Source organism: Hoplias malabaricus, chromosome 3, assembly GCF_029633855.1.
Source record: "Hoplias malabaricus isolate fHopMal1 chromosome 3, fHopMal1.hap1, whole genome shotgun sequence".
Lineage (NCBI taxonomy): Eukaryota > Metazoa > Chordata > Actinopteri > Characiformes > Erythrinidae > Hoplias > Hoplias malabaricus.
Genome location: NC_089802.1, coordinates 59,890,218 through 59,915,991, shown reverse-complemented (window position 1 = coordinate 59,915,991; position 25,774 = coordinate 59,890,218). Strand labels below are relative to the sequence as shown.

Below are 25,774 nucleotides of genomic sequence, written 5' to 3'. Positions count from 1 at the left end.
ATTCTAGATTTGTTCTTGATTTAGTATTTTTCCCTGTCCAGTAACCAAGTTTCAAGTTTCTAATGTTTTTTTTCTTTTAAACTCTAAAAAACTATAAAATCAATTATATCTATTAAATTGTTTTTTAAATGTCTCTCCCAAAACCCTGTTTCACTTCTTACTGTTCAGGGTGGAGATGAGTAGGGTGCCATTATCCTAAAGCTGTCAAGATGATTTTAACGGTTTTCTGATATGCACTATCTTTTGCATATTAAATCACGTCATACATTTATTTGGTCAACAAAAACTTGTGAAATGGTGTAGATTGAAATTTAGAAATAGCACTGTTTTCTTCAGGTGTTAACGAAGGTGTTAATTAATATATTTTTATTTTTTTTTTAAACGTTGGATTCTATGTTTGTTAAACTTTTGTAAGTGCACTGCTGTTTTACTAGTTCATATTGTCTGTTAGTTTTTTGAAAGTATTAGAAAAACACAATATTATGATACATATTTGGAAAGTGTTTACAAGTATGTTGCTTTTTCTCTCCACTGCCCACCTTCAAATAAAAAGAAGTGAAGAGCCAGAGAAATACACAAATACAAGAAAGGTATTTACATACAATACAAAAAAGATGGCAGCACGTTGTACAAGTACTTGATTTGTTCACAGCTGGTTGGCCTTCAGAATGCTTTTTGTTTGTTGTGTGCTGAGGTTATTTAGGTGCCTGATTAGGGAAGTGCTGTATATTTGTGAAAATCTGTGCTTTTCAAGATCTTTTCCAGTGAATGAAACACTTAGAGCTGTGTAATTACTCTCACAGAGAGATCTTTCAGCGAATACATGACATTTCTGCTTCGTTATTCCTTTCAGTTCTTTTCCATCCCTTTTTATTGAACACGCAGTGCTGTCAAGTTTTCACCTTCAATTACAAGGCAATAAACAGGTATTCAGCGGGACCGCGAGGCAATCGTTACCTTGGCAACTATGAACATCAATGCAGTGTAATTGCGATAAATATGTGATTACATGCCAAAGAGCATAAGTGGCTGTATTAGTGCACAAGTCACATACGTGTGACATGTATATATGTACATACCATACAGCGAGTTATCGTTTTATTTCAGCTGTGATTTGTCTCATGTGCTGGATAATCTTTTGGAATGCGTTTTGTCCTGGAATTCCTTTCCATGCTAAATCGTATTCCAGTTGTTTCTGCCATCATTATCCCACACTTGATTGGCTTGCCCTGATACATTTGTGCAATTCAAACAAAACGCGGAACAGAATAATACTGTATCAGTGACTCAAGCCATCTCTTAAATCAGCCCCAACCAGCAGCACTCAGACTGATTGTAGTTGTCTTCTCTGGAAGTTTTCCAACTCAGATCCATGCACTAAAGAGGAGCGGGATAATTTAAGAACTTTACTTATGCATTTCATCAGCATAAATGTTCTTCTGGCACAAGATCAAAAGCATGGGGAGAAATCTGAATTTCTTAATGAAAGTAATTTCTTCTTCTCTTCTTCCCATCCTCAGGGTCATACGCCTCTGTGCGATTAGGGAAGGAACGTGAGACTTGGGTCTCTAAAGAGACGTGGCAGCCCCCAGTGAACTAGGGGGGAAACTTGAAATGAGGCCGGCACGTCAGTCTAGGAATCTAAGAGGAGAGTGCGAGAACCATATTATTTATTGATGTATTTATTTGCCCGTTGTTCTTAGTTTACCAGAGCTGCAGTGAAAGCAAATGCAGGATCACAGTACAGCCATCCATATGCTCTGTCTTTCCCTGTAGACAGTCTCTTGAGCAGGACTCTTATCAGAGAGAAATCACCTGTTAAAACCTAGTAGGCTTCCTTGTATTGATATTAGGAGTTATCCAGCTACAAAAAAAAATTATTATTTGCTCAAGGTTATTATACAAATGTGCTGCTTGTTTACAAAGCACTTAAGATTTCTCACAGGAGAAGAATGTCCTGTAAAATGATTTATGCATTTGGAGATAGTTCTGGTCATTCAACACACATGAAAGCACTGGCATGCGTTTTGCGGCTTTGTTTAGTTAAACAAAGCAATCCAGTATTGCAATCCAGTAATATTTCACTGTGTCATCAAAAGGAAAATCTGATACAGTTTATTCAAACAACATCTTTTGCATATTTTTTTTACAACAGCACTTATATTGTTAGCCTACCACCACTTCAGACTGCAGGCTCTTTTTTATTGCTTCTAGATACCAGTAATTCCTTTTAGTAATGGACAGGAAAGCAGCAACACTCTGTGATTTTTCCCCATCTGCTTTACCTAGTCTCTTGTCCTCCTATCACCCATGTCCTACAATTTTGGCCTCACTACTGGTGACAAAGCACAGGGCCAAATTCCTAATTGTGCCCTGCTTTTTCCTCACTCTCCACACAGTGACTGAAAGAAAGTTGCTTGTTTAAATGCAGCGCAATGGCGATAAACTTTTCTGCTGTTCAATTAATCCATCATTTTGCATGAAGTGGTTTCTGATCTTGTTAATGTGACATTAGTCTGGGGACATAATTTTTTTTATTCTCTTTTTTCCTCTCACTGATGTATTGTGATGCAATACCCATGAGGTGCCTCAGGGCTCAATGCTCAGTCCCTTCCATTTCCTAATCGGTAATGAGATGGGGTTCCTAGTACGTTATTAGCAGTGTAATAATTTCAAACAAAATGGCCATTCGTGAGAACCATGCCAATTTAATGAACTGCTCATTTGCTGTGTTTTGTTAGAGAGCACTCCACAGATGTTGTGTGTTAATGCTCTTAATTGTCCTGACACTGCCGTGTTGCTACTAACCAGTTCTGTCATCCAGAAAAGGCATGCATTTTTCTGCTACCTTCTTAGAAAATGCCCAGACCCTTGGTGTGGATACATTGATCCTGAACATCACACACATTGTCCTAAATCCCGGAGTGGGGGTTTCCGTACCGAGGAGAATGTCTCAGCATTTATTCGTATGGTTCCAAGAAGGATGTCAAGGGACTGGTCTTGGCATTCAGTTATATTTTAATCCTGCTTGTAAATGTTTAGTCAATCTGTACCAAATACTCACGTGGGAATCTGACATCTGTAAAGCACACACAATCTCAATTGTTTCTGCCAAAATTCCCACAGCCACCCAACACTCTTCATACTCCCGTAATCCCTAGTTGTTTTGTTGGCTAGTGAGTGGAATTGCAGAGGGGTTTGGAGGGGGAGAGAAAACAGAGTGCCCCGGGGGGCTCTGTGTGGTGCACTGTGATTAGCAGTACCATTCTCAGCTCAAGTACATGGTGTAACAGGAGCAGGCATTAAACACTTACCAGTGTGGCTTGAAAGAGAGTGTAAGTGTCACTCTGGAGGCCAGAAGTGAGGGACTGCACGTACACAAGGCACTGGTTACAGAGTGTGCTTGTAGATTGTATGTGTATGCACACGCAAGGTGTAATATTTGCAGGGACCGCCCTTTCTTTTATTTATTTTACAGACAAAATGTGTAGTAAACCATATACAGTTACTTTTTTGTGACTTGTGGTCTCCAGAACCTCATTTTAAAATATTCAAATGAAAATCTAATGGGGAAAAGTATTGGGGAAAGTTTTTATGAACCCATGAGTCAGATTTGTCATCAGAATTGCTAACATTATGAGAAAATGAAAATGCAAACCGCTTCTGTGAGATTAATGTAACTGAAATGAAGTCCCCTGAAGTGACAAAGGGTCTCTAGAACGATGGACAGCCTCATCACTGATTATTTGAATGTTATATATATATGTGTGTATGTGTGTGTGTGTGTGTGTGTGTGTGTGTGTGTGTGTGTGTGTGTGTGCGCAGAGGCAACTTTATAATTAATTATCAGTTTATTACTTTCCAGTGCTGAACAATGAGTCACTCATAATAGATTATTTGGATTGGGCCACATTCATGAAGTGTTATAAAGGCTACTATTGTTGTTAATGTAAAACCTTTTCAACTTTAATGCCCTGACAAATGTTGCCTTTAAAAACAAAAAGAGGGGTGACATTTAGTGCTTTTCTAAACATATGTTTAGCTGTTCATTACATTTAATAGTGAGAGGGCATGGGCTAGCTTTATCAGATTGAGGCAGTTTAGAGTGTTCACAGTGGTACAAAGTTGGAACTGCTTCCTTCCACAATTTTACCCCTACTTAACTCATTAGCCGAGCATTGAAAAGAAGTAAATAATTTAAAATGGCCATATTGTGTGCATTATTTACTGCTGCATTAAAATTGGGTTGGGCGTAGTGCACAGTTGAGGCTGAGTTTGTGTGTCTTTTTTCCCTCTCTGCTTCTGTGAGTAGGCTGGGTGGAGGGTGGTGCGCATCTGCATATATCAGGGGCTCTGGGGAGAGAGAGAGAAAAAGCGAGAGCTAGTAGAAGGCGTGCGTCAGAGGCCACTGCTCTGCTCGTGGCTGAATTCACTAGCAAAAGATCAGCTTTGACATGTGTTTACTCCTCTACATAAATATTTAGGAACACGAAAATTCTCCCTGGCCGGGAGTAACGCAAAAGCCATTTTGTTCAGCTCTGTGGTCAAGTCCCCCACGGGCCAGCGCTTGTGTCACAAAGTGTTATCTATATTTATCAGCTCTCCTGCCTCCATGTCCTGCCCTTCCTCCACTCGTACAGACTGATCCTGTCTTTGGGACACTGATGGAGGGGTTTGAGGGCTGCTAACAGGAGAGCGGCATGTTCAGCTCATGGCCGAACTCCTACTTCCTTGTAAAAACAGTTGGTTTAGAGCAGTGTACCTGCGGAGACATGAGTCATCTGGCTTCTGAGTCGCCAGGCGCACACAGCAGCGCACCCCGAGGCACGGAGGAAGAGCCACTGGATGTGTCAGAAATGAAAATAAGAGCAGGGGCACTGCAACATTTAAGAAGTTAATGTTCTGAGCGCTTGCACTTGACCTTGTTTACGAGCACTCAACTGGAGTTGTAATTTTCTCATTAAAACAATCAGATTGAGCTAACCCAATGACATGGCTCTTAATCCACAATCAATGGGGGAAATGTTCAGCCCACTGTTCACGGCTGGGTAGTACACATAGTTCTGTTTTGTGTTCTCGACTTGCTGCTGACTGGCACTGTGGCGTGAACACTCTGTCGCCTTTCATCTGTAACAAAGTCTCTTAAGAATTTTATTTATTATTATTTTTTTTTAATTAATTTATTTATTTTAATTTATCACAGCTGGACTTCAAAGTTCCCTGGCACTGGGGTTAATTTTGTGCGCAGGGTGGCATGTATTTGGTACACTTGCGTATCTCATTCCTGCCTGCATGCCTCCAATCCTGCCAGGCAGCTGAAATTAAAGCTACTGGAGCACTTAACTGTCCTCAGCACTTAAATAATTGGAGATCATAATTTGTGGTATCTGGTCGTGTTTAACACTGGCCCCTCTCCTCCTGAGGATGATGATTTTATTTATTTATTTATTTATTTATTTTAAACTGTTATTGCACAGACACGGACAACCTGCTAGAAAGGGACCAGCTGAGATAAGTGCTCAGGTCCCTCCACCTGATTTACAGCTGTGGATAATGAGAGGACAAATGTGGCTTGCGCTGGGAGGTGTGTGTATTTTACTGAGGGGTTTCATGGGACAAAGGTTTTCTGCCATTTGAGGAGATATAACTAATTCACATCCCTGCCCTCTACTTCTATTGTGTACTTTTAGCTAAGAAACATGCAGGTCACAGAGGTGGAACAGATTACACAGGCAATGTGAAAGTCTACAGATATAATTGTATGATTTATCTTAAAAGGCTGTGTAAAATGGAATGCTTTTGTGTCAGTGTGGTGTATTTTCTTAATGTTTTAATCTCAAATTTAGTGGAACAGACGTTCTTTATAGTATATGACCTGCCAATCACCCATAAAACTCAGCATCTGGCTCTTAATGTGCACCGGTTCTGTGTCCACCCACAGCCTGTTGCAACTTCAGAAAGAAAAACATTGCAATATCTTTATTGGTGTTAAGGGGAGAGCTCATTCATACAGGCGTCTCACTGGCACACTCTATTTGATGTTCCCAGTGACTTCTCACTGCGCTGTTTGTCATGGTGTTAATTTTCCGGAGCGCTTCTTGGAGATGGTGGCCCAGGGAACTGTTGATATAAATTCCGGTGACAAGGCAATATCTTGGCCTCCTGTTTACGCAGGAGACACTAAAGACGGCTCGAGAGCTTTTCCTTGGGATCAGACCCAGGATCAAGCCTTAAAAAAACTTAGAAAGAGAGGTATGGCGGGACGTTGGTGTAATGCCTGGAAATCGTAAGTCAAATTACTGATGCCGCAATAGGATCTGACAGCTGATCATTAAGATGTGCTGTAGTCTGTAAATTTGGTGTAGCTGCATGTCCGTGTGAATCACTGCACACCTCATGAAGCCGTGTTGGCCAGGCTCCAAGCTGTGCAGGGACGTTTCCCCGAGCAGCGTGGCAATGATGCCCTCAGCGGCAAACGTAGTGCCATCTGCATCCGGAGCTGGTGGTAATGGACGTCCTCTACATCGCTGTGCCCTCTGCCTTCCAGGCAGAGTGTCACTCACAGGCCCTGCCCACAGCCAGGCCACCAGACACAGCCGTCATTGCTCTGGAGGAAGGTGACAGCGCAGCACAGTTGCCACTTTACACAACAGCACGCAGTGAAAGATTTATCACCTGCTGGGCATCATTGATTTAATATGTCACACTTATTCCTCCTAGTTTATTTTAATTTTCAATAATTGTTGATGACTAAAATATTACGTGTCGTTTTTGTTTGTATTTTTTGTTTTTTAAATAAAGTTATGAGGTAAACCATAAGCTAGAATAAGTGTTCGTTCGTTCGTTCATTGTCTGTAACCGCTTGTCCAGTTCAGGGTCATGGTGGGTCTGGAGCATACCCAGAATCACAGGGCGCGAGGCAGTAACACACCCTGGAGGGGGCGCCAGTCATTCACAGGGCATTCTGAGTAGCCTGTCCACCTACCAACGTGTGTTTTTGGACCGTGGGATTAAACTGGAGCGTTCGAGTTGTGTTTGACCGCAACACTACTTGCTGTGCCACCCTAGAATAAGTGTTGAAGAGTGTAATCTCAATATTACAAAAGATCCTCACACTCTAGGGGAGCAAGCTCCATTCAGGAACAGCTCTGTGAACCTTACATTTACAGTTATTTATCTAATGGAACAGTGATAGAATAAGATCACAGGTTTAAATTTAGTTTTGTGAAAATGAAAACATGTTGTTGACAAAAGCTTTTTCCCATCATTCTTAAAGATTTAAGCATATCAACAAATAACAAACCCAAAGCCGTTGTTGTCACTGGCAACCACAGCCATTTAAATTAAAGCAAAAATAAAAGAAGAAACTTAACAGCACACAGCTCCTTGCTACCCTGTGTCAGTTTATCCCTAACACAAAGCACTTTTAAAAAAACTCAGACGAGCCAAGCTAAAGTGCTGCTATAATTAAAGTAGTTTTTCTCCATTTCCATTCATTCTGCCCTTTCTTGACTGGATTGTACGCTGCTTCCCACCCAGTCCTGAGCCTTGCCTGACAGTTCTGCAGGTAGTCAGCAGGCCTAGGCTTGTAGACTCCAGTACTCCAAGCTGGAGCTGATCCTCCATATGGCCTGTTCACTGGCGGTACCCACGCTCTGCCGCCTCGCTAAACAGACAGGTGAGCCCACCCTCTGCGTTTTGCTGGATGTCAGAAACGCAGCGGCAGCAGCACCTACATTCCAGGCTTTCCACCCTCTTCTGTTATGAAATATTTATATTTGTCTGCATTAGCTTGCAGAGCTTCTAATTGAGTTCTGTATATTCAGACGTGATTAACTCGCTGGCATTCCTCAAAGGAGAGACCCAATTAGACAGTACTCGTGCGAATCGAGTTGCAACTCCCATTAGCCGCTTGTGAGATATGTGTGTGTGTGTGTGTGTTGTGCTTCTAATGCAGGTTTTGGTGTTTCAGTACCTGTTTATCTGGACTCTGTGTCTTTGAGAGTTGTCGAGCACGTCTTTGCATCTTTAATTTCATTCTCCATTTCTGTTGTTAAATTGATAGTCTTCATAATGCCGTCGACAATACTCACACTGATTAATAATAAGTCAATCCATTTACATTGGTTTCCTGCAGTTACTGAATAAGCCTTAGGATGTTGATATGCAAAGACATCACAAGGGGTTAGAATCATTCTCATTTTTATTTTTTTATTTTCAGCATGGAAAGCAGTGGGCCTTAATAAGCAGCCAGCCTCTGATTTCTAAGTATTCCTCTCTCTCACTCATTCCACGGTAAAATGACTGACCCCGAGCTGACCCCGAGCAACCCAGTGGATGTCGCCCCTAGTCTGAGCTTCAGAGAGAGCTAGTGCCCCAGTGTGTGTCACTTTGACTCTGTAATAAGAGAACGATGCGGAGCTCTGTGTCCACAGGGTCAAAGTCTGCTGCTGTGCTGATTTCCAGGCGGGATTAAAAAGAGGAGACCTGTGCTCTCTGCTGGGAGTCCTGAAGCATGCTTCCACTTCAAACCTCAGACACACTTTACAAGGTTTTCAGTCAAAACACATTTTTAAGAGCGCAAAATATGCCTTGATGTGATTGCAAGGTGCAAGCACAACACACCTCAAAATAACATTTGCACTTTTGAGGTGCAGTGTTTAAAAGGAGCAGTGAGGTGTAATGAGTATCATTGTGTTTTTTTTGTTTTGTTTTTTTTTTTGTTATTTGTGGGGTTTTTTTCCTTCCTAAAATGCACACGTATGCATATGAAAAATACATTGGTTCATACCTAACAAGTGGGCACACGTGTCTGAACTGCAGCTTTGGCCCTAATCGGTTCCTGATTTGTATATAGTTTTATGTGCTGTAACACAGAGGTTCATACACTACATAGAGATATAACAGCTTTCATTATCTATTGAGAGTCTAGACTACATTCAAATTGAAACTGTGACTGAATAGAGATCAGGAGACAGAAAAATAGATAGCCTGTGTTCTTCAACCACTTTATAGGCCTCCCCAGAATTGGCACAGCATAATTTTTCAACAGGATCATTTTTAAGTAGATGTGTGATGCTGTAAAATGAGGTAGTTGGGTAATCAGCTATGATGGCACATGGAATTTACGCTTGAGATTGTTAAACATTCTCTTATGATTTGACATCGTGACTGATCCTGTTTTACATGTTCAGATGTTGTGGGAGTGATCAAGAGAGGATGTGCAGTTGAATGAGTTCCACCATACTGTGTCTCGCCAAGTGTTTACATAGAAACTGTTCCATTAGAGTCTAGATTACAGTCTGTGAATGGTAGACTATAGTGCATAGATACAGAACTACATTGAAACTGGACAACAATTATTACTATGAAGGTTATGTCTTAAATGTATAGAATGTAGGTGAATCTGGGGAGCTGCTCTTCACATCTCAGCATCTTTTAAGGAGGAACTGTATGTTTCATTATGAAACAGGATTGCAGTGTGTATGTGGCTGAAGTTGTACTTTAAGTGTTCATTCACTGTTTGAATTACCACAAAAACTAATTTGTAACTCAAGTTGTGTAGCTTTGTAGCACTTTCAGTTTTCAGGCTTGACTTTCATGCAATAAGCGGACTCACAATTTGAGTCCAAATATAAGTCCATATTCTAAATTATGGAGCATAATAGAGCATCATCCTCAACGGTTTTAATACTTTTCAATGTTCTGAGGTCTCTCCACTATCCACATGCCTCCAGATGCCATTTTTCATGGCTCAGCCAGCGAGACACAGAAAAAAGCTTGAGACATTTCAGACAAGGGACACGAGTCCCTTTTTCCCCATTTACTGAGCCAGGGCTGTGTACAAACAGTGGAGCTTTTTCCAATGTGCAGACAAACCGGGAATTTTATAAAAAGTATTTTTTTAATCACTTATAACTGCTATAAATTATGCTAAAGCTTTAGGTTTACCCATAGAACTGGGGAATTATTACGGTCAGATGTCTATACAATTCAAATGTCTATACAATTCAAATATAATATTATTTATGAAAATTAAGTGTATAAAATTGATGTAGTGATGAATTACACAATGCCTGTGTTATTGCCAATGCAGTAATAATAACTGCAACTTGTAAGAGTTAAGGGATAAAAGGCAAGCCCTGAATATAAACAGCACCTGCCATAGTTTTTCCAGTCAGTTCTCTAGACCCCTGTAGCTGAACCCGACTCTAGGCACCTCTTGGTCCATGCACTAAGCAGGTTTCCCAGGGTGCCTCCAAAGCCCACTGGAGTGAGCTAAAAACCTGGGGTCTGCTTGGCTCTGGGGCTCTCTCTCTCCCTTCTGCTGATACCACCATCACACTCCCAGAGCCCCAGACTGGCTCTTACACTCTCAAGGTCAATCTGTGCTAGATCCCCAGAGTGGACTTCAGTCCTCCTATTCTCTGAACACTCCCCAATCCCTACCCCCATTATTTCTTATTTTCTTACTTTCTTTTCTTCACACAACCTTTGTCTGCCTTGGACTTTACAAACACACACACACACACACACAAAGCCAGCCCAATCTGGGAGAAAAGCACCCACTCTATCTCCTTCCTTCCATCCATCCCACCACTTGTATTTGTCCACTTTTGCCAGCGTCCACAAGCCAGTGTTTCAGAGTTGGTCAGGAGAACGCCTCCCTCTTCCGTTTAGCCGCAGGCGGCGCCACTAAGGGAGGAGACAGAAAGCTTTAATGGCTGCCTTAACAGCAAACAGCAGGTGTGAACAAAGTTCTTGTGTAACAGTTTAAGCTTTACACAGAAGCCCAGAGACCTCTCACCTTTCTGTCCGCATTTAGATGCACCAAGCTCTCAGCGGACACTTTTCCTGTTATTACACTTTATTTTATAAGCAGATGTACCAAACCCCAACAGCTTGAACAATAATCTCTTCAGACGCTATTTCATTGTTTCCGAAAGGCAGATGGCATTCTTTCAGAATTCTTATTGAAGTTAGTTTTCCCCGATATTGTCTAAAGGCAAACAGGGTAGTCACACAACCATTTTAAAGCATGCAGATGTTTAAATATTTCCTGCAAAAACAAATCTATGCCATGCAGTCAACTGAGCATCATGCAAAATGAATGCAACCTGTTATCAAAGGAGACATTCAGCAAGTTGGGGGTGTTTTGCTTAAGTACACATCAAGTGCGGACCTGTGGCAGCTTGTGCAGGCAGTGGAGCGGGAAAGAAATAATTTCCTCCCATAAATATCAGTGATATGCCGCTTTATCTTACACATATGTGCACATTCAAAACATTGCTCCCCGTTTGTTCTTTTTTCACCATTCATGACAGTAATTGCAGCATCAGTTCATATGATTTCTGGCCTTATCAGAACATCATAACTTTTTTGGTTTGATTTTTGACAACACTTCAGTTGAATTGTACACTTTTCTGCTTTATAGACATTTGCACCAAAAAAAACCTTTTAATTCACCTTTGTTTTCTAACTCTTTCTTTAATATGGTCAGCAGGAGTGAGTGTTGCACTTTGTGTCGGACTTCCCTGGCCTTGTGTTTCGGTTTCTCTGTTTCTCTGTCCTGGTGTCCCTCTCTCTCCACACAGACAGCTCAGTCAAAACAGAGCACAGCATCTCGACTCCCTACTGGGCTGGGCCGCAGCAGAGAGAAGAGCTTCAGCAGGAGACAGTCTACTCTTTTCTGAGCCTGCCATGCTGAGAGAGAGAAAGAGAGAGAGAGAGAGCGCAGGAGAGTGAGCACCTTGTCAGGAAATTGAAAAAGCAGCACGGGAGACAGGAGGCCACAATTGACTTCAACACACTCTACTCGGCCCTCAGTTCAGCGAGAGGCTGTCTGACCTAAATTCATTTTACCTCATCTGCCTAGACGTTTGTTTAGCCTTCTGGGCAAACACTTAGAGAAATGTATGAGGCAGAAAAAAAAGACGAAATACATGTGCTTGAATACATCACATTTCAGAGCCAGGAGATGTTCATGTGTGGTGATGCACAGACGGCTAGTGCCCTCTAGTGGCAGCAGCGGTCCATCTGCTGCATCTGCTCCAGTAATTCCATTGGAAGTATTTTATGGGGATTTTCCTAAACCATCTTTGAAAGTTATTGCCGGGCAGTAAATCTGCAGCGTGTAAATCAAAACTGCTTTGACGTCATGGCGAGATGCTTCTTCAGAAAAGAGGAGCCGGGCAGAGCTCAGAAATGGCATGCGTTCAGATGAGATGGTTGATTGAGTTAGAGTCAAGTGTTGGGGAGTTTAGACGGCGAGTGTAGTACACAGATGCTCAGAAAGCTCCAGTAAGGGTAGGGAGGCTAATGTTCAACTTCACTTCTCAGGTTAAAGCCACGCAGACACAGACTGATGGACACTATCCAGGTGAACTGGTTAAGGAGTTGACTACTTGCCTTGAGGCTGCCAGGAAGACACTCAGTTTATGTGCACATAAAAAAAATTATAAAATAAAAACACTTTTTTTTTTATTATTTCCCCTGCTTCAGTGTGACTGAGGAGTTGAGGCAAAACCTCGAGGGCTCAGAGCAGAAAGCTCATTAAAAGCTTTATTCCTTTTCCAGGATTTGCCGAGGATTGTGATATGGACATTGTTTGTATACAAGCGTTGATGTGGGAGAAGAATGTTGATTTATTTTATGCTCGAAGAAGAAAAAATAGAAATGAAGACCTCATGCCTTTCTTTTTTTTTTTTTTTTTTTTTTGTTATTATTTATTTACTTTTTAAATAAAACACAACTTGTTCTCTAGGGAAGCTGTGACGTTAAAACCCTTGGCTATTATTCTCTCTTAGAAATCCCTGCGGCACTTCGGCACGAAGCCGTTTAAATGATAGCAGGAAAATGTCTGGATGAACCGAGGTCAGCCCTTGACCTTTCAGCCCTGCTTCAGCCAAGTGACTAACAGCAGTGTCTAGTAAGAGACTCCAGGGACTCTTTCTAGTAACATTAGTCTATAAGACGAATACCCTCCATGCGTGAAAGCCTGCAGACAACACAAGGTTTCACCTGAAATCAAGGCCATTAATAAGGAGGTCCCCTCTTTACAGCCTCTACTCTTGGAATGGCTGTAAAGTAAATATTAAAATACGGCTATTTGTTTGCACTCAGATGTTTTAGTGAGGTCCGATATTGTTGACTAAAAAAGCTTCTACCTTGCAGACATATGGACATTAAAATAATGAATTTGATCTCACCTGAAATGTTGTGGTTTGTCTGCAATATTTTGTAACAATAGGGACATATGTTATTATAGATATTATTGTAAGATCATCAGAAAACAATTAGCCTTATTAGCTGCAGACGTGTGTTATGTTTAAAACTTTCTCAGGTTAGTCTTCATCTTTTAGGCTTGTCCTTAAAGGCTGAGTTCACAAGGTAAAAAAACAACCACTTCATAAAATTCAGATGTTTTCTCCCCATTTGCTAGCTCTCCAGTCTGTCTGTGTGCTCGGAAAAAAAACTCTGTCTGGTACATTCTCTCTCTCTCTCTCTCTCTCTCTCTCTCTCTCTCTCTCTCTCTCTCTCTCTCTCTCTCTCTCTCTCTCTCCCCTCCCCTCCCTCCCTCTCCTTCCTCATGGCAGAGGCATCTCCATTTTTTTTTCAGACAACAGAGATAATTCCAAACTTTGAAAAGCACAAACCAAACCACAATCTTAGACATTCCCTTTAAGGCCTCTGTATACTTGTTTCTGGAAGGCAACATTTATCTGACCTACAGGACAAAGGCTGTGATTGGTTGGTTCAGATGACAGAAACAAAGGAGAAAGCGGCACAGTAAATGAGTCTGTAAACGTACGGCTAGGGTTTCGACACAAACTTTTAAATGTTTAAATGTTTTTTATGAAGACTTTACAAGGTGTTTGTCAGTCTGTTTCATCAGTAAATGCACCTTAAAGTGCACTTTTACAGAATTCACTTGTTAAAAGCACTGTGAGAATACTTTCAGATGTATACCTCCTTTTTTCTTCACTCATTGCCCATAGAGGAGCACTCTGTACTTCTACAATTACACACTGTAGGCCAGTTTTGCTCTGCATACTTTATTTGCTTTTCCTTTCAATCTGTTAGTCTATGGTTAGGACCTACAGAAGAAAACCACAAAGGTATGAATATGATTCCAGTAAAGACAATGTCATCAGTGCTCCTGGAGTTTTTAAACTCCTCAGTGTCACTGCTGGATTGAGAATAGTCCCCCAACCAAAAGTATCAAGTGAAGAGCGTCCTATGACCACTGATGAAGGACTAGAGAACGACCAACACAAACCATGCAGCAACAAATGAGCTACTGTCTCTGACTTTACACCTACCTGCTTTAAAACTCCAGCAGCACTGCTCTGTCTAAACCACTTGTACCAGCGCAACACACACTGACACAGTACCACCACGTCACTGCAGCGCTGAGAATGAGCCACTACCCAAATTATACCACACAGGGTGAAGAACAGGGTGAAAATCAGCAAACAAAGAATGTACAGATACTGATTGACTCCAGTCTGTAATTGTAGGACTACAAAGCGCTCCTGTGTGGTTAGTGGGGCTCAGAGAATGGACAGTAAGTGGAGGAACATAGAGGTGGTCATAATGTTCTGGTTGATCTGTCAGGATGTTACAAACAGTATATCCATGGTAACGGAAGGTGGCATCTGAGCATGTGCATAAGTGCAGTCCTAACTGGCAGACCAAGGCTCATGGCAGAACACAGATCAGCTGTATGATTAAGCACAGCAATACCACACACACACACACACACATTCACACTGCCTACTGATTAGAAACAGAGAGAAGGATGGTGCCAGAGAGAACAGCTGCCACCTTCATTCTGCGCCAACAGAGACATGCCGAGGCCACTGAACCTAGACAGGAGAAATCCAGGAAATGTCTGCGCAACACACACACACATCTTTCAGAGAGCGAGGCGTCTGTAATTGATAACTCATAGATAATTTCGCCATCGTCTGCTGTAATTGCGTGAGCGGTCAGAAGGGAAAAAGAAGATTGTTATCTATTAAATATGGCAATAACAAATCCAGGGCTGCGGGTGGACATTAAGCAGAGGGACGAGGGGGAGAAGTCGTCAATGGGCCGGCTGCCCAGTGTCCGCGGCTCAGGAAAAGGCCACAGTCATCAGAAAGTCGACATATTTACTGTCCTGCCTCAAGCAGGAGGGAGCAAGTGAAAGATTACTTTGTTTACGACTGAGGGAGCAGCTAATCACACTGGCTGCCTTTCATGCCTCCATTTTAAAGATATACCCCATATCTGAGACTCTGAGGCATTTGAGGGAGAGTGATAAGACTGTGATATTCATTAAAACTGCCTAGAACTAGTGGCCTCTATTCTTACAGAGAAAAGAGTTGTTGCAGCTGAACTTCAGGACTACTCTACTGCTGTAAATATTACAGCTGATTTTATAGACAGTCCTTTAACTAGGAGTGTACTCCAAACTGTGTGAGAATGTTATAATGTGCTTTCTATTTATTTATTTATTTTTTACCTTGTACATTTTCTCTTTCCTTCTATGTCTTCGTCCTGTTTCTTTCTCCCTTTATTTCTTCCTAATTTTCTTCTCAATTCTATTGTCTCTGTTTCTTTTTCCTTTGCATTTCTTCTTTCTGTTTTCTATTGCTCTGTTTTTGATCATCCTCTTTTCTCTCTCTCGTCTTGCCACTTCAATATTCCTTGTTGTCTCTCCTACTCAGCACAAACACCAACACATTTTTTTTGTGTGTGTGTGTGTATATGCATGTTTGGAAAATGAGGGTCTTATGGCCTGTAGAGATTTTGGTTCTGCTGTTGCATAACTGTTCCATTCAAACTCAAGTGTTTGAGCCCGGGGTCCACAGCCTCAGCCACAGGTTTGGAACAGCTGCATGGAAAAGGTCATGCTTCCACTGCAAGTATTTCCATGGATATTTAGGGGAGCAACTGAGGATTTCTGAACATTCCACTGGCATGTCAAGCTTCATCTAAGCTGTCCAGCTGGACACACAGGCCACTGACTTTCTCTATTACTATGTTGAGTAAATCATGTGGGCAATATGGCAAAAATATAACAACCGTTAAAGACATTTTTAATGCATAATGACGTATGTGTTTTCCTACATGTACTGAAGTAACCCCTTTTCTGCTCTTGAAAAAGTAATTTACCATGATAACCGTGACAAGTCATAAAGTAATAATAGCTTATTTGAAATTTGTTAACAATTACTTATCGCACAGTTCTGTTAAGATATTAAAAATTAATTATATTAATGGGACAAACGTCACTCCAAAGAACACAATTCTAATGCTCCACAATCCAGTAAGGGGCCAGTTTATACCCCTCTTTTGACACATTGCATTAGCCATGATGAGCCCCTGGCTCCTGTACAGCTGCTCCAGAACATCCCGTCCTTTCTCGTTCTTTATTACAGAGATTATTCCGGCTTGTGAATAGTTGCAAACCAGCGGGCACATCTCACAATAGCTGAATTCTCTGATTAGAAAAAGGAACTTAATTTCGGAGACAAAAAGTGTATCTTAGCAACAGCATTATGCTTTTTTTTGTCCATTTTCAGTTGGTTTCCTGTAATGCTACTTTGTGTTTTTGTGAAGTGTTAAAGTGAGTTTGATTTGAGTGACGATGTTTTTATGTGTTTCTTACTCTAGAATACATTGGAGACCTGCAATATCTGCAGTAAACCCATCATGGAGCGTATCCTGCGTGCCACAGGGAAAGCTTACCACCCTCACTGCTTCACCTGTGTGGTGTGCCACAAGAGCCTGGATGGCATTCCCTTCACTGTGGACGCATCCAATCACATCCATTGCATTGAGGACTTCCACAAGTAAGTTGTCTATTACGCACTCCCACATCCATTAGAAAATCTGCATATCATTTACATTTGTAACCATAGTTTGTTTGTGTTAACTTATAGGGGAAGGAAAAATAACATGCCATTGCTGTCATGGCAAAATCAGCAAACGTTAACTTTACACCTGGGGAAAATATTTCCTTAAATTTTTCTGTATTTTTATATATATATTTTAAGCAATTTTAAATCAATATGTCTGTAAAATGCAATGTAATAAGAGAGGCAGAATGATGTCAGCATCATATCAGTTTTTGGAAAAAACGTCAGCACACCACTGAGGTTGGTTTTACCAGTATTTCAAACCGCTTCGTATTGTAGTAAGAAGGTAGAAAGCAGAATGTGTCTGTGAATGTAGTTTAGATTACTGCATTCCTACACTCTATAAAGTTACCAGGCCAGAGTCCCTTAAAAGAGAATACCAAGGCCTAAAAATGCAGAAACACCATTTCTACATGGGAAAAAGGTATTTGTTGAGGAACTGAAAAGTTTCAGATGGAAGCCGTTAGATGTGTGAATGTGGCTTGAACAGAAATGTCTTTGTGTCGAGGAACAGGCCATTTTCACTGTCTCTGTTGTGGGCTCTCTGAGCCACTGTATGCTCCACTTCCCAGTTTGAAACATTTATTGGAACAGCCCAGTGAAGAAGTTCTATCACCTGCCTGGACCAAAAAGCCTGGCTTTGTCTTCACATCCCCCCCTTTATTTCTCTGCTCACATCTCTGTTCCTTTTGTGCATTCCCCACTAACAAAAACGGCATTCAACTCTGTGGCTTAAATTATAATTGGAGTATCAGGCCACAGAGGTTTGTTGGAAGTAAGGTCATTTGACTTCAGATTTACAGCAGCTCTGCAGAAAAAAGGACAAAACGTAGCAAAATGTCAGCTGTTGACCAGAGCGCATTTGAATCGGTGGTCCTCGGTGTAATATGACTATAATTATAGGACATTCACTATAAGTGCTGCCATTTCTCAAAGCTGGTAATCCAATCCTTTGTATGCTTCCCTCTATAGGAAGTTTGCTCCTCGATGCTCTGTGTGTGAACAGCCCATAATGCCTGCTCCTGGTCAGGAGGAGACCGTACGCATTGTGGCCCTGGACAGGGACTTTCACGTGCAATGTTATCGCTGTGAGGTATGTTCACAAATGCATGTGTATCTACAGGTGTTTGTATAAAAGTACTGCCATATTATGCTAATATTTAAGATGTTAACATTTTACTCCGTTCATTATAAAGCTTGTAGCACAATAACGTAAAAACAGAGTGCCTACTGTTTATCTAAGTTAGAGCGGGTATCAAAAAACTGTGTTACATGTTGGGTGGTATATCTTAGTCCACTACTGATACTACTACTATTAATATATTGATTTAAAAAAAATATCCATACCTGAAAAGGTGAAAAATGGTTTTAATTGCAAGGTGAGAATTTCCAGCTGAAATCAGACACACCCCAAGCTCAAGTAAATATACTTCTGTGTTGCAGACAGTGTTATTAAGAAAGGCTTCTGTAATCTTTGTAAGACCTATGACATGCCTCAATGGGCCGTAGTCCTTCACTTGCACACAGTCGACTGCACTTGGGCTTTTTAACGCAGCGGTTGTCAGTCAGTGACTTTCTAAAAGGCAGAGACTTCTATAGAGTAAACATAGTGATTGGGTCGCTGCTTGTTTGCTCAAGAAAATCCGAAAATCAAAGGCCAGTATCACAGTAACATTTAACAAAAAATGTATTGTGTAGCCTTTATGTAGTGAGAGCAAGGATTTTAAGTGCATGTGTGTGTTTTGCAGGATTGTGACTGCCTCCTCTCTGAGGGGGATAATCAGGGTTGCTACCCATTGGATGGTCATATTCTCTGCAAGAATTGCAACACCAGCCGCATCCAGGCCCTGACCGCCAAGGCCACCACTGACCTCTGAGTGCCTTATGCACATAAATAAAAACGCACGTTCACTCACACACACACACACACACGCATGTGTCACACGTACGTATACCTCCACCAGACACCTATCATTCAATACAGTGATAGTACACGTTTATACTACAACACCTGTCATGTAGTTTGCCAGCAAACACACGAACAAGCCATTTTCTTTGGGAACAACAATATGTACTCAGAAATCAGTCAGAAAAAAAGAAAACTATAATGTTAAATTTCAGGACATTCACACACACACACACACACACACACACACACATGCAGTGCATAATTATGAATTTTAATAATTTACTGTTTGTCTAAGTGTATTTTGCTTTGAGAAATTTTATCTATATATATGTATGCTCAGAAATCGAACATTTTACCATGTAACAGTGCATTGAGGCTTCAGGATCAAATTCAACTATGTTTATGCAACTAAGCATTAGTTCAAGAAATTAATAAAAATAATCTCATTAACATTAACAAATACATAGATATTTGTTTACACAATGTTAGTTGGAAGGAAATGTTACACAGCAAAGACTTACACTGTCTCCTGGTGATATTCGAGTGGAAAAATAATACTTAATGTACTTTTCACAGGTTTGCCTGTGGTGGGGTAATGATTTTAAAATGTCACAGAGTTATTCCAGCCACAGATGTCTAAACGTTTAGTAGGGATGGCCTTTTCAATTGTGTTTGTAGTCCTTGTTAACAGGTGCCCATGCTATTGTCCATTAAGGAGCTAGTTTCAAAAACATTCTAAAAAGGGAACATAATTCGTTTGTTGTTTATTAAGCCGGATTTTCGACAATCAAAATAATGGCCTTGATTGTATTATTGATATTATGCAATAAGATTTGCAGCATAATTCATGTGATATATTTTGTGACAGAGCCAAGCATATATATGTATGTGCACAGATATATTCACACAAAATGTGATTGCACACACACAAGTGATATTTTAGCATGAAGCTCTATCTTGTTTCCACCCATTGCCTTATGTTATATGCAAAAGTGCTTGTCAGGATTGTTAATCAGGTTAAGAAATATGCAAACACCGTATAAAAAAAAAGAGCATACATGGGTTTAAAGCTCCAGCTTAAGCTGCAAGTAAACCAAAACAAGAAGTGTACCGAACTGCATAAATGCAAACATTCTCAAGGCGTGTTCAGGGAAGACAAAGTGGACGAGTAGCAATTTAAAATATGAAGTCCTATGTAATACAACCTTTTATATTTATATATATATATATATATATATATATATATATATATATATATATATATACTGATAGACATACTGCATATTAAACAATACAATCCACGCACATTCCAGGAGATGAAACAAGTCCCCAAACAGCTGTGTTTACATTCTTGTGTGTATAGTGTTTTATGCATTTGCAGTTCATAGAGAGGTGTATTGTATGAAACAGGACTGTGAATGACCAGCAGTAGCTCTCTGTCCGACTCAGACGTGTATAACCAAAGCCTGAGTATGCTGCAGTTTACGGCTGCTTCACTTTTTTTTTTTTTTTTTATATTCATTATATTGCTTTTTCTGTTAGTAGCACAGCTATTGTATTTATATGTGTATCATGAACCAGAGGCATGCAGTATGCCTCAGTTCAGAGTGTGGACACTGCTGATCTGTACGCCACAAACAGCTCTCCTTTCTCTGAAGCCTGTGATGGTATGTTGTTGCTACATTCCTTAGAGTGAGAAACGCTGAAATGTGATCAGCGTTGACGTTATGGTGTGACAATCATTCATAACAGAAAAAAGTCTTAAAGAGATTCTAACCAGAATTTCTTAAATATAAATGATAAAAGCATGAATTGCTTTTGTGTTGTCCACAATGCGCGTTATTATAATGGTTATTTCAGATGGCCTCCAATTATGAAATGATGTAGTGTTAATCAAGAAAGTATTATACCAGCACATAGTGATTAGGATTTATTTCATAGGCTTGTAAAAGAATAATAACAATATGCAATTTTTTGTTAATATTGCATTGACACTTTACATAGAATGATATGCAGACTTTTACCTTTTTTGTACCCTGCAGGAAATATTTGTATTGTGCTGAAGAAATTTTGGGGGTGGGTGGGGGTTGCTGTTAGTCAGCGGGTGGGAAATTGCAACAATTAGAACTGAAAAGACAGGGAGATAAACAAATATTATTTTTTTCGTTTTGTTTTGCTTTTAAAGAGTAAAGTTCTAACTCTGTCAGTGCTGATGGTATATGTGTTCTTTTACTCTTTGTTACATTTAATTGTGGCCTTCAGTATTCGTCTGAAAAGTCCAGTTTGCTTTAGGAATGAGAGGAGACACAGCAGTTTATACCTGAGACTGTTTTGCTAAACTCTAATTCTATTTTAAAATTATTACTTTATATATTTTTTGGGAAACCCTGCTCCTGCTCTAAAGCCTGTACCCAAATGTTGTGAGTGAAATGTGCTACTAAACTGCTGATCTCAATCTGGGTGCTGTATCAGTTATTCCTAGAAAGCCCCGTACATTTGCTCGAGCTGAATCATGTTTATTTTTTCACTAACGTTACCTGTGTCTTAAACCTTCTCCTGCATCTGTTCATTCAGTTTCTACCAGAGTCAATAATGTGGCTTTGGCCTTAATGAAGAGTCAGCGAGACTCTGTGAATAATGAGTGGGTGATGTACTGCAAGACTGTACAAGAAAGTGTCCAGAGCTGTTCAAGGAGAAGTTTGATGTCTTGCCTTGTCTCAGTGAAGCGATATAAACATATATAAGCAATATAACAGGCAGTTTAAATTAAATTTATTATCATAGCCATTCCTCAAATTTTTTGCATTATTATGCTTCGTCCTTGCTTTGCTGATGCAGGTGTTTTGTCAACTTTTAATTTGCAAATATTCGTCCCCTTACACTGTATTATTTTCTGTATCTTTAATAAAACTCTTTTTTGCTTCAGCCTGTCACCTTGGTTGGTCATGTGTTGTTGGTCAACATTCATTTCTTAAATTCCACACACATTAAAAGAACCTTGCTGCACTATTAAGGCATTTAGATCTCTTGCTCAAAAGCCGCGCTGCGCAGGGTCCAGGGAACAGAGGTCAGACCGCTTAAAAAGACCCTCTGTCAAATCCTATCTCTGTCTATTCCTTCTCCTTACAGGTTGGCAGGTTGCCCAGGTAACCGAACCCTCTCTTCATCTCACCATCTCACGCTCCACAGTCTTAATGGGTCCTGGCTGAATGCTGAACATGTTCTCAGCGAGTCATTCAGAGCCCACTCAGCTGCCCCACGGGTCACAGGGATGTCTATTAAAAATTATATTTTACCAATCACACAAGTTCACCTTCATTTCCTCTGACGTTCTCCAGAGAATAGCCCTCACTTACTGACTCCTCTGGAAACATCATATTTTTGTCGTCTGACAGTGTTTCCCTTCTCTGATATTTTTCCCCTTCTCTTTATCTAGAGGCTCAGGCACGCTGCTGGAATCAGCCTGATGGAGTCCTTAAAATAATTTAAGAGCCCCCAGAAAGGACCTTTTACTGGCGCCTTCCGAGCCCCTTGATTTAATCCTTTCAATTTGTCATCTTTCCTAGCGCTCTAGGAGCCGGCAGTAAGTCACCGGCCATTTTATTATTCTCTCCAGATTACTAAATTGGAGCAGCAATCCGAAAAGTAGAGCTGAGCAAAGCGATCCCAAAGGACAGAGCCGAAACATTCCATGTTAATAATTGATTGAGAGAAATGAAGAGCAGAGAAACACCATAACATTCATAGACCTGTTTGTTTTTAGCGTTCGGCAGCCTGAAATCACAGCCGTGAAGCGGCCCATGAGTTCAAAGTGGGAAAATAAAGGAGAATGAATTCCTTTAGGGAAATCACCCAAACCCCTGCTCTACCAGAGGAAACAAACACCTGGAGAAAATGGTTTCTTTGTTCAAATGTATTCTGTGATGTATGAAACTGTCCTAATGGTGCATTTTTATAACTGGGTCTTCCTCAAATGTTTGGTGTTAGTTGTTAGTTTGAATTAACTGTGAGGAGGGAAAACACTAGAAAATGGGTGTAGTCTCATAAAAAGTGCACTGAAGTTCCTTCAACTATATTTGCTCAATATACCATCGCCGTTATAATAACAGTGTGTATCTCTGAAATGGCAACTTCTAAGAGAACACAAACAATATTGCTAGCTTTATTATTTTTATGGGAGTGCACCATTGCACAACTACTATGGAGAATGGACCTACTTTGTGTATTCTCAGCTTCTCAATACAACATTGTGAATCCAATCGAAATGTGACATGTATCAGAAAACCCCTATACGTTAATGTCATGAGCTGGTTCTCTGGGAAGGTTTAGACAATTTCTATTGATGCATTAATCATGAGATTTTATTGAATGGAAGAATCACCTGGTGTGTTAAATGGAGCTAAAAGGGCTAACAATAATAATAACAGTAATGATGATGGAACAAAAAACCACAGAGATGACAGCTTTGGCAAACAGTGTTTGCCATTTAAATACTTGAAACTTTGGAGGATGTATTTGGAAAGTGAGAACCATGACATTAAGATAAATAGCTTAAGAGCTGATTGGCAGAAATGCCATAACCCTGCACATCTTTCCTTTTCTGCTCTTCTGTGAGCAGTTATTTTCTCCTTAAGCTCGGAAAGTGAGAGGGGAGGGCGGGGTGCTTTGGACTGTGTGTGTCCTCCAGCGATTCAGGAAGGGACACAGCTTACTCTGTTAATCTGCTGTTTACAAACAAATTGATGAGTACGGGTCCCTCAGGCTGACATGATGTGGCAATGTAGCACACCAATGCAAATCTGTGTGTGTGTGTCTTGAGTATCTGTGAATGTGTGGGAGCAAGGAGATTCTCTCCAGGGGCCAACAGTGGCATTTCTGAATGTCTGGCCCTAATACTAGGAATTAAACGGCTGATTTATTTACCATGAAGTGGGATGAGCATGAGAGGGCAGAACGAGTGGTGATGGAGCATAATCATGCCGGATTCACCCGCTCACTCAAAGAGAAAAGAAAAAAAAAAAACCTTGTTGAGTCAGATTTACATAACATTACAATGTGGGTCAATGCGGTCCTCCTCGTGGCCGTGGTTTGCTTTCAAGTGAATCCCCCATGGTGGTCTCTCGCATGGACAGCAGCCATTTCTCGGTTCCATGGCTCCACCCAGAGATAGGCTTTAATGCCTGAGTCTGCCTAGTCCTAAACACACATTTGCAAAGTAAAAAATTTAATAAGTGAGGAAGCAATTTTAGGATGCAAGAGGGGCCCAAGTAAACAGACCATCTCTTATGTAAAACATTTAAAATTGTAGTAACAAAGGTCACCCCAGTGCTAGAATTTAACACTGTACCGTTATCATTTATATACTCTACATCATATCCAAGGTTTTATACAAGATGCATAATATAAACTACATTCTTATAAAACTAAAGCACTGGATTATCTTTTCTAACGGCTACTCACATAAGGATTTCATAACACGTGATTAAGAACTGAAAATGTAGTAGGCCTCTGTTTTTTTTTACGTAATTGCAAGGTAACAAAATGTATGGACACTGGTCCTTAAATTTAAAGATGTTCAATAAATATCACTTTTATGAAGTAATACTTCAAAGTAATGGAGCTTTTTAAGCACAGGCCAAGCTAAGAATATTAGACACACTATGTCTAATAGATGGACACCTGCTCAGCGAATTTCCAGGTTATTAATGTGGATTATGCTGTCCTGGTTGAACACCTGTGGCAGCCATTGCTGCACCTTACAGTAACTGAATGCACTAATCACAAGTGTTGCCCGATAACACACAAATATGTCATACGAATATATTTAGCGTTCATATATGTACAAAATGACTGGGATACAAGTGGTAATTGATCAAATTTTTACAGGACATTATCCTTTACAGACTTTCTCTTTCTCTTATGAAGCTTTATATCATTGATCCTCAAACTACAGACCGCTGCTTTCATTTGACCGGAGAAAGAACTGATTTATCACATAAAACACTAGAAACATTAACAATGTTTGGGTCTGAGGACGCACGCAGAGTTGCAAAGTAGCACAACTCGTCAGAACACCGGCCCTGTTACAACAACAAAGCATGTGTCCTGGATACTGTACATCTTCAAACTAAGTACTAACGTTAGGTATACAGACGAAAAACAAAAACAGGTAAAACAAGTATTGGCCTCTGGGTACGACAGCGTTTTAGATGCCAGTCATATTTTGGAAATTAAATATACGGCATAAATAAACGGTCTTTCAGCGACGCCTCGTTAACGTTCTACCGTAAAACATAACGTACATGCGCAAGAGAAACGAGATGCCGTCAGGTAGTCCACAGGGACTGACAGTTCACTCAGACTTACGGAGAAACGCTGTATGAGGTAGGATAAATGAAAATTATCACTATAAACTGCAGACGAATATAAGACATAATATATACATTATGCCATGGTAAATTGCCTTTTTCAGTATATTTATTTTTTTATCCACACTCCGGCCCCTCTAAGTCTGGTAAACAGTGAGCAGGCCCTTAGGTTACAAAGTTTGAGGACCCTGCTTTATTCTCAGAGTTCTGCTGTCGGCTGCACAGTAGTCCATGTATTAGGAGTTTGTTCAGGTTCAAAGAGGAAGAGAGGTAACGAACGCTTGCAAACTGTTTGCTGTGCGAATAACGTGCAAAGACACTCAAGGAAATGTCAAAACACGCAGGCCAAAAGTGGAACTGGCTGTCAGACACGCTTACTGTCATATACTGCCCAGGGGACTGAGTCACACTACCTCTTCTTTGGCATGTTTTTAGGCTGTTTGTGTGTGTGTGTGTCTAGGTGAGTGTGTTTGTGTAGAGAAACGTATTCTGCCCCACCAAAGCACATTCATCACTACAAAAACACACACTTGGGGGTAGGGTTGGGCAGCAGAGAGCAGGGGTCACGCATCCTTAATGTATCTTGCCAA

At 40.6% G+C, this 25,774-nt stretch overlaps 1 protein-coding gene across 7 annotated transcripts in view; it reads left to right on the top strand.

Moving 5' to 3' along the window:
- Positions 1-21,734, top strand: part of lpp (LIM domain containing preferred translocation partner in lipoma) — a 269,809-nt gene extending 248,075 nt beyond the window's left edge. For all 7 annotated transcript variants that reach the window (XM_066663357.1, XM_066663351.1, XM_066663353.1 and 4 more), the window contains 3 exons: positions 16,663-16,841; positions 17,880-18,000; positions 18,656-21,734. In XM_066663357.1, the coding sequence (XP_066519454.1) occupies positions 16,663-16,841; positions 17,880-18,000; positions 18,656-18,784 (429 nt within the window). In that variant the 3' untranslated portion in view covers positions 18,785-21,734. The remainder of the gene's footprint in view (positions 1-16,662; positions 16,842-17,879; positions 18,001-18,655) is intronic.
- The last annotated feature ends 4,040 nt before the right edge of the window (positions 21,735-25,774 follow it).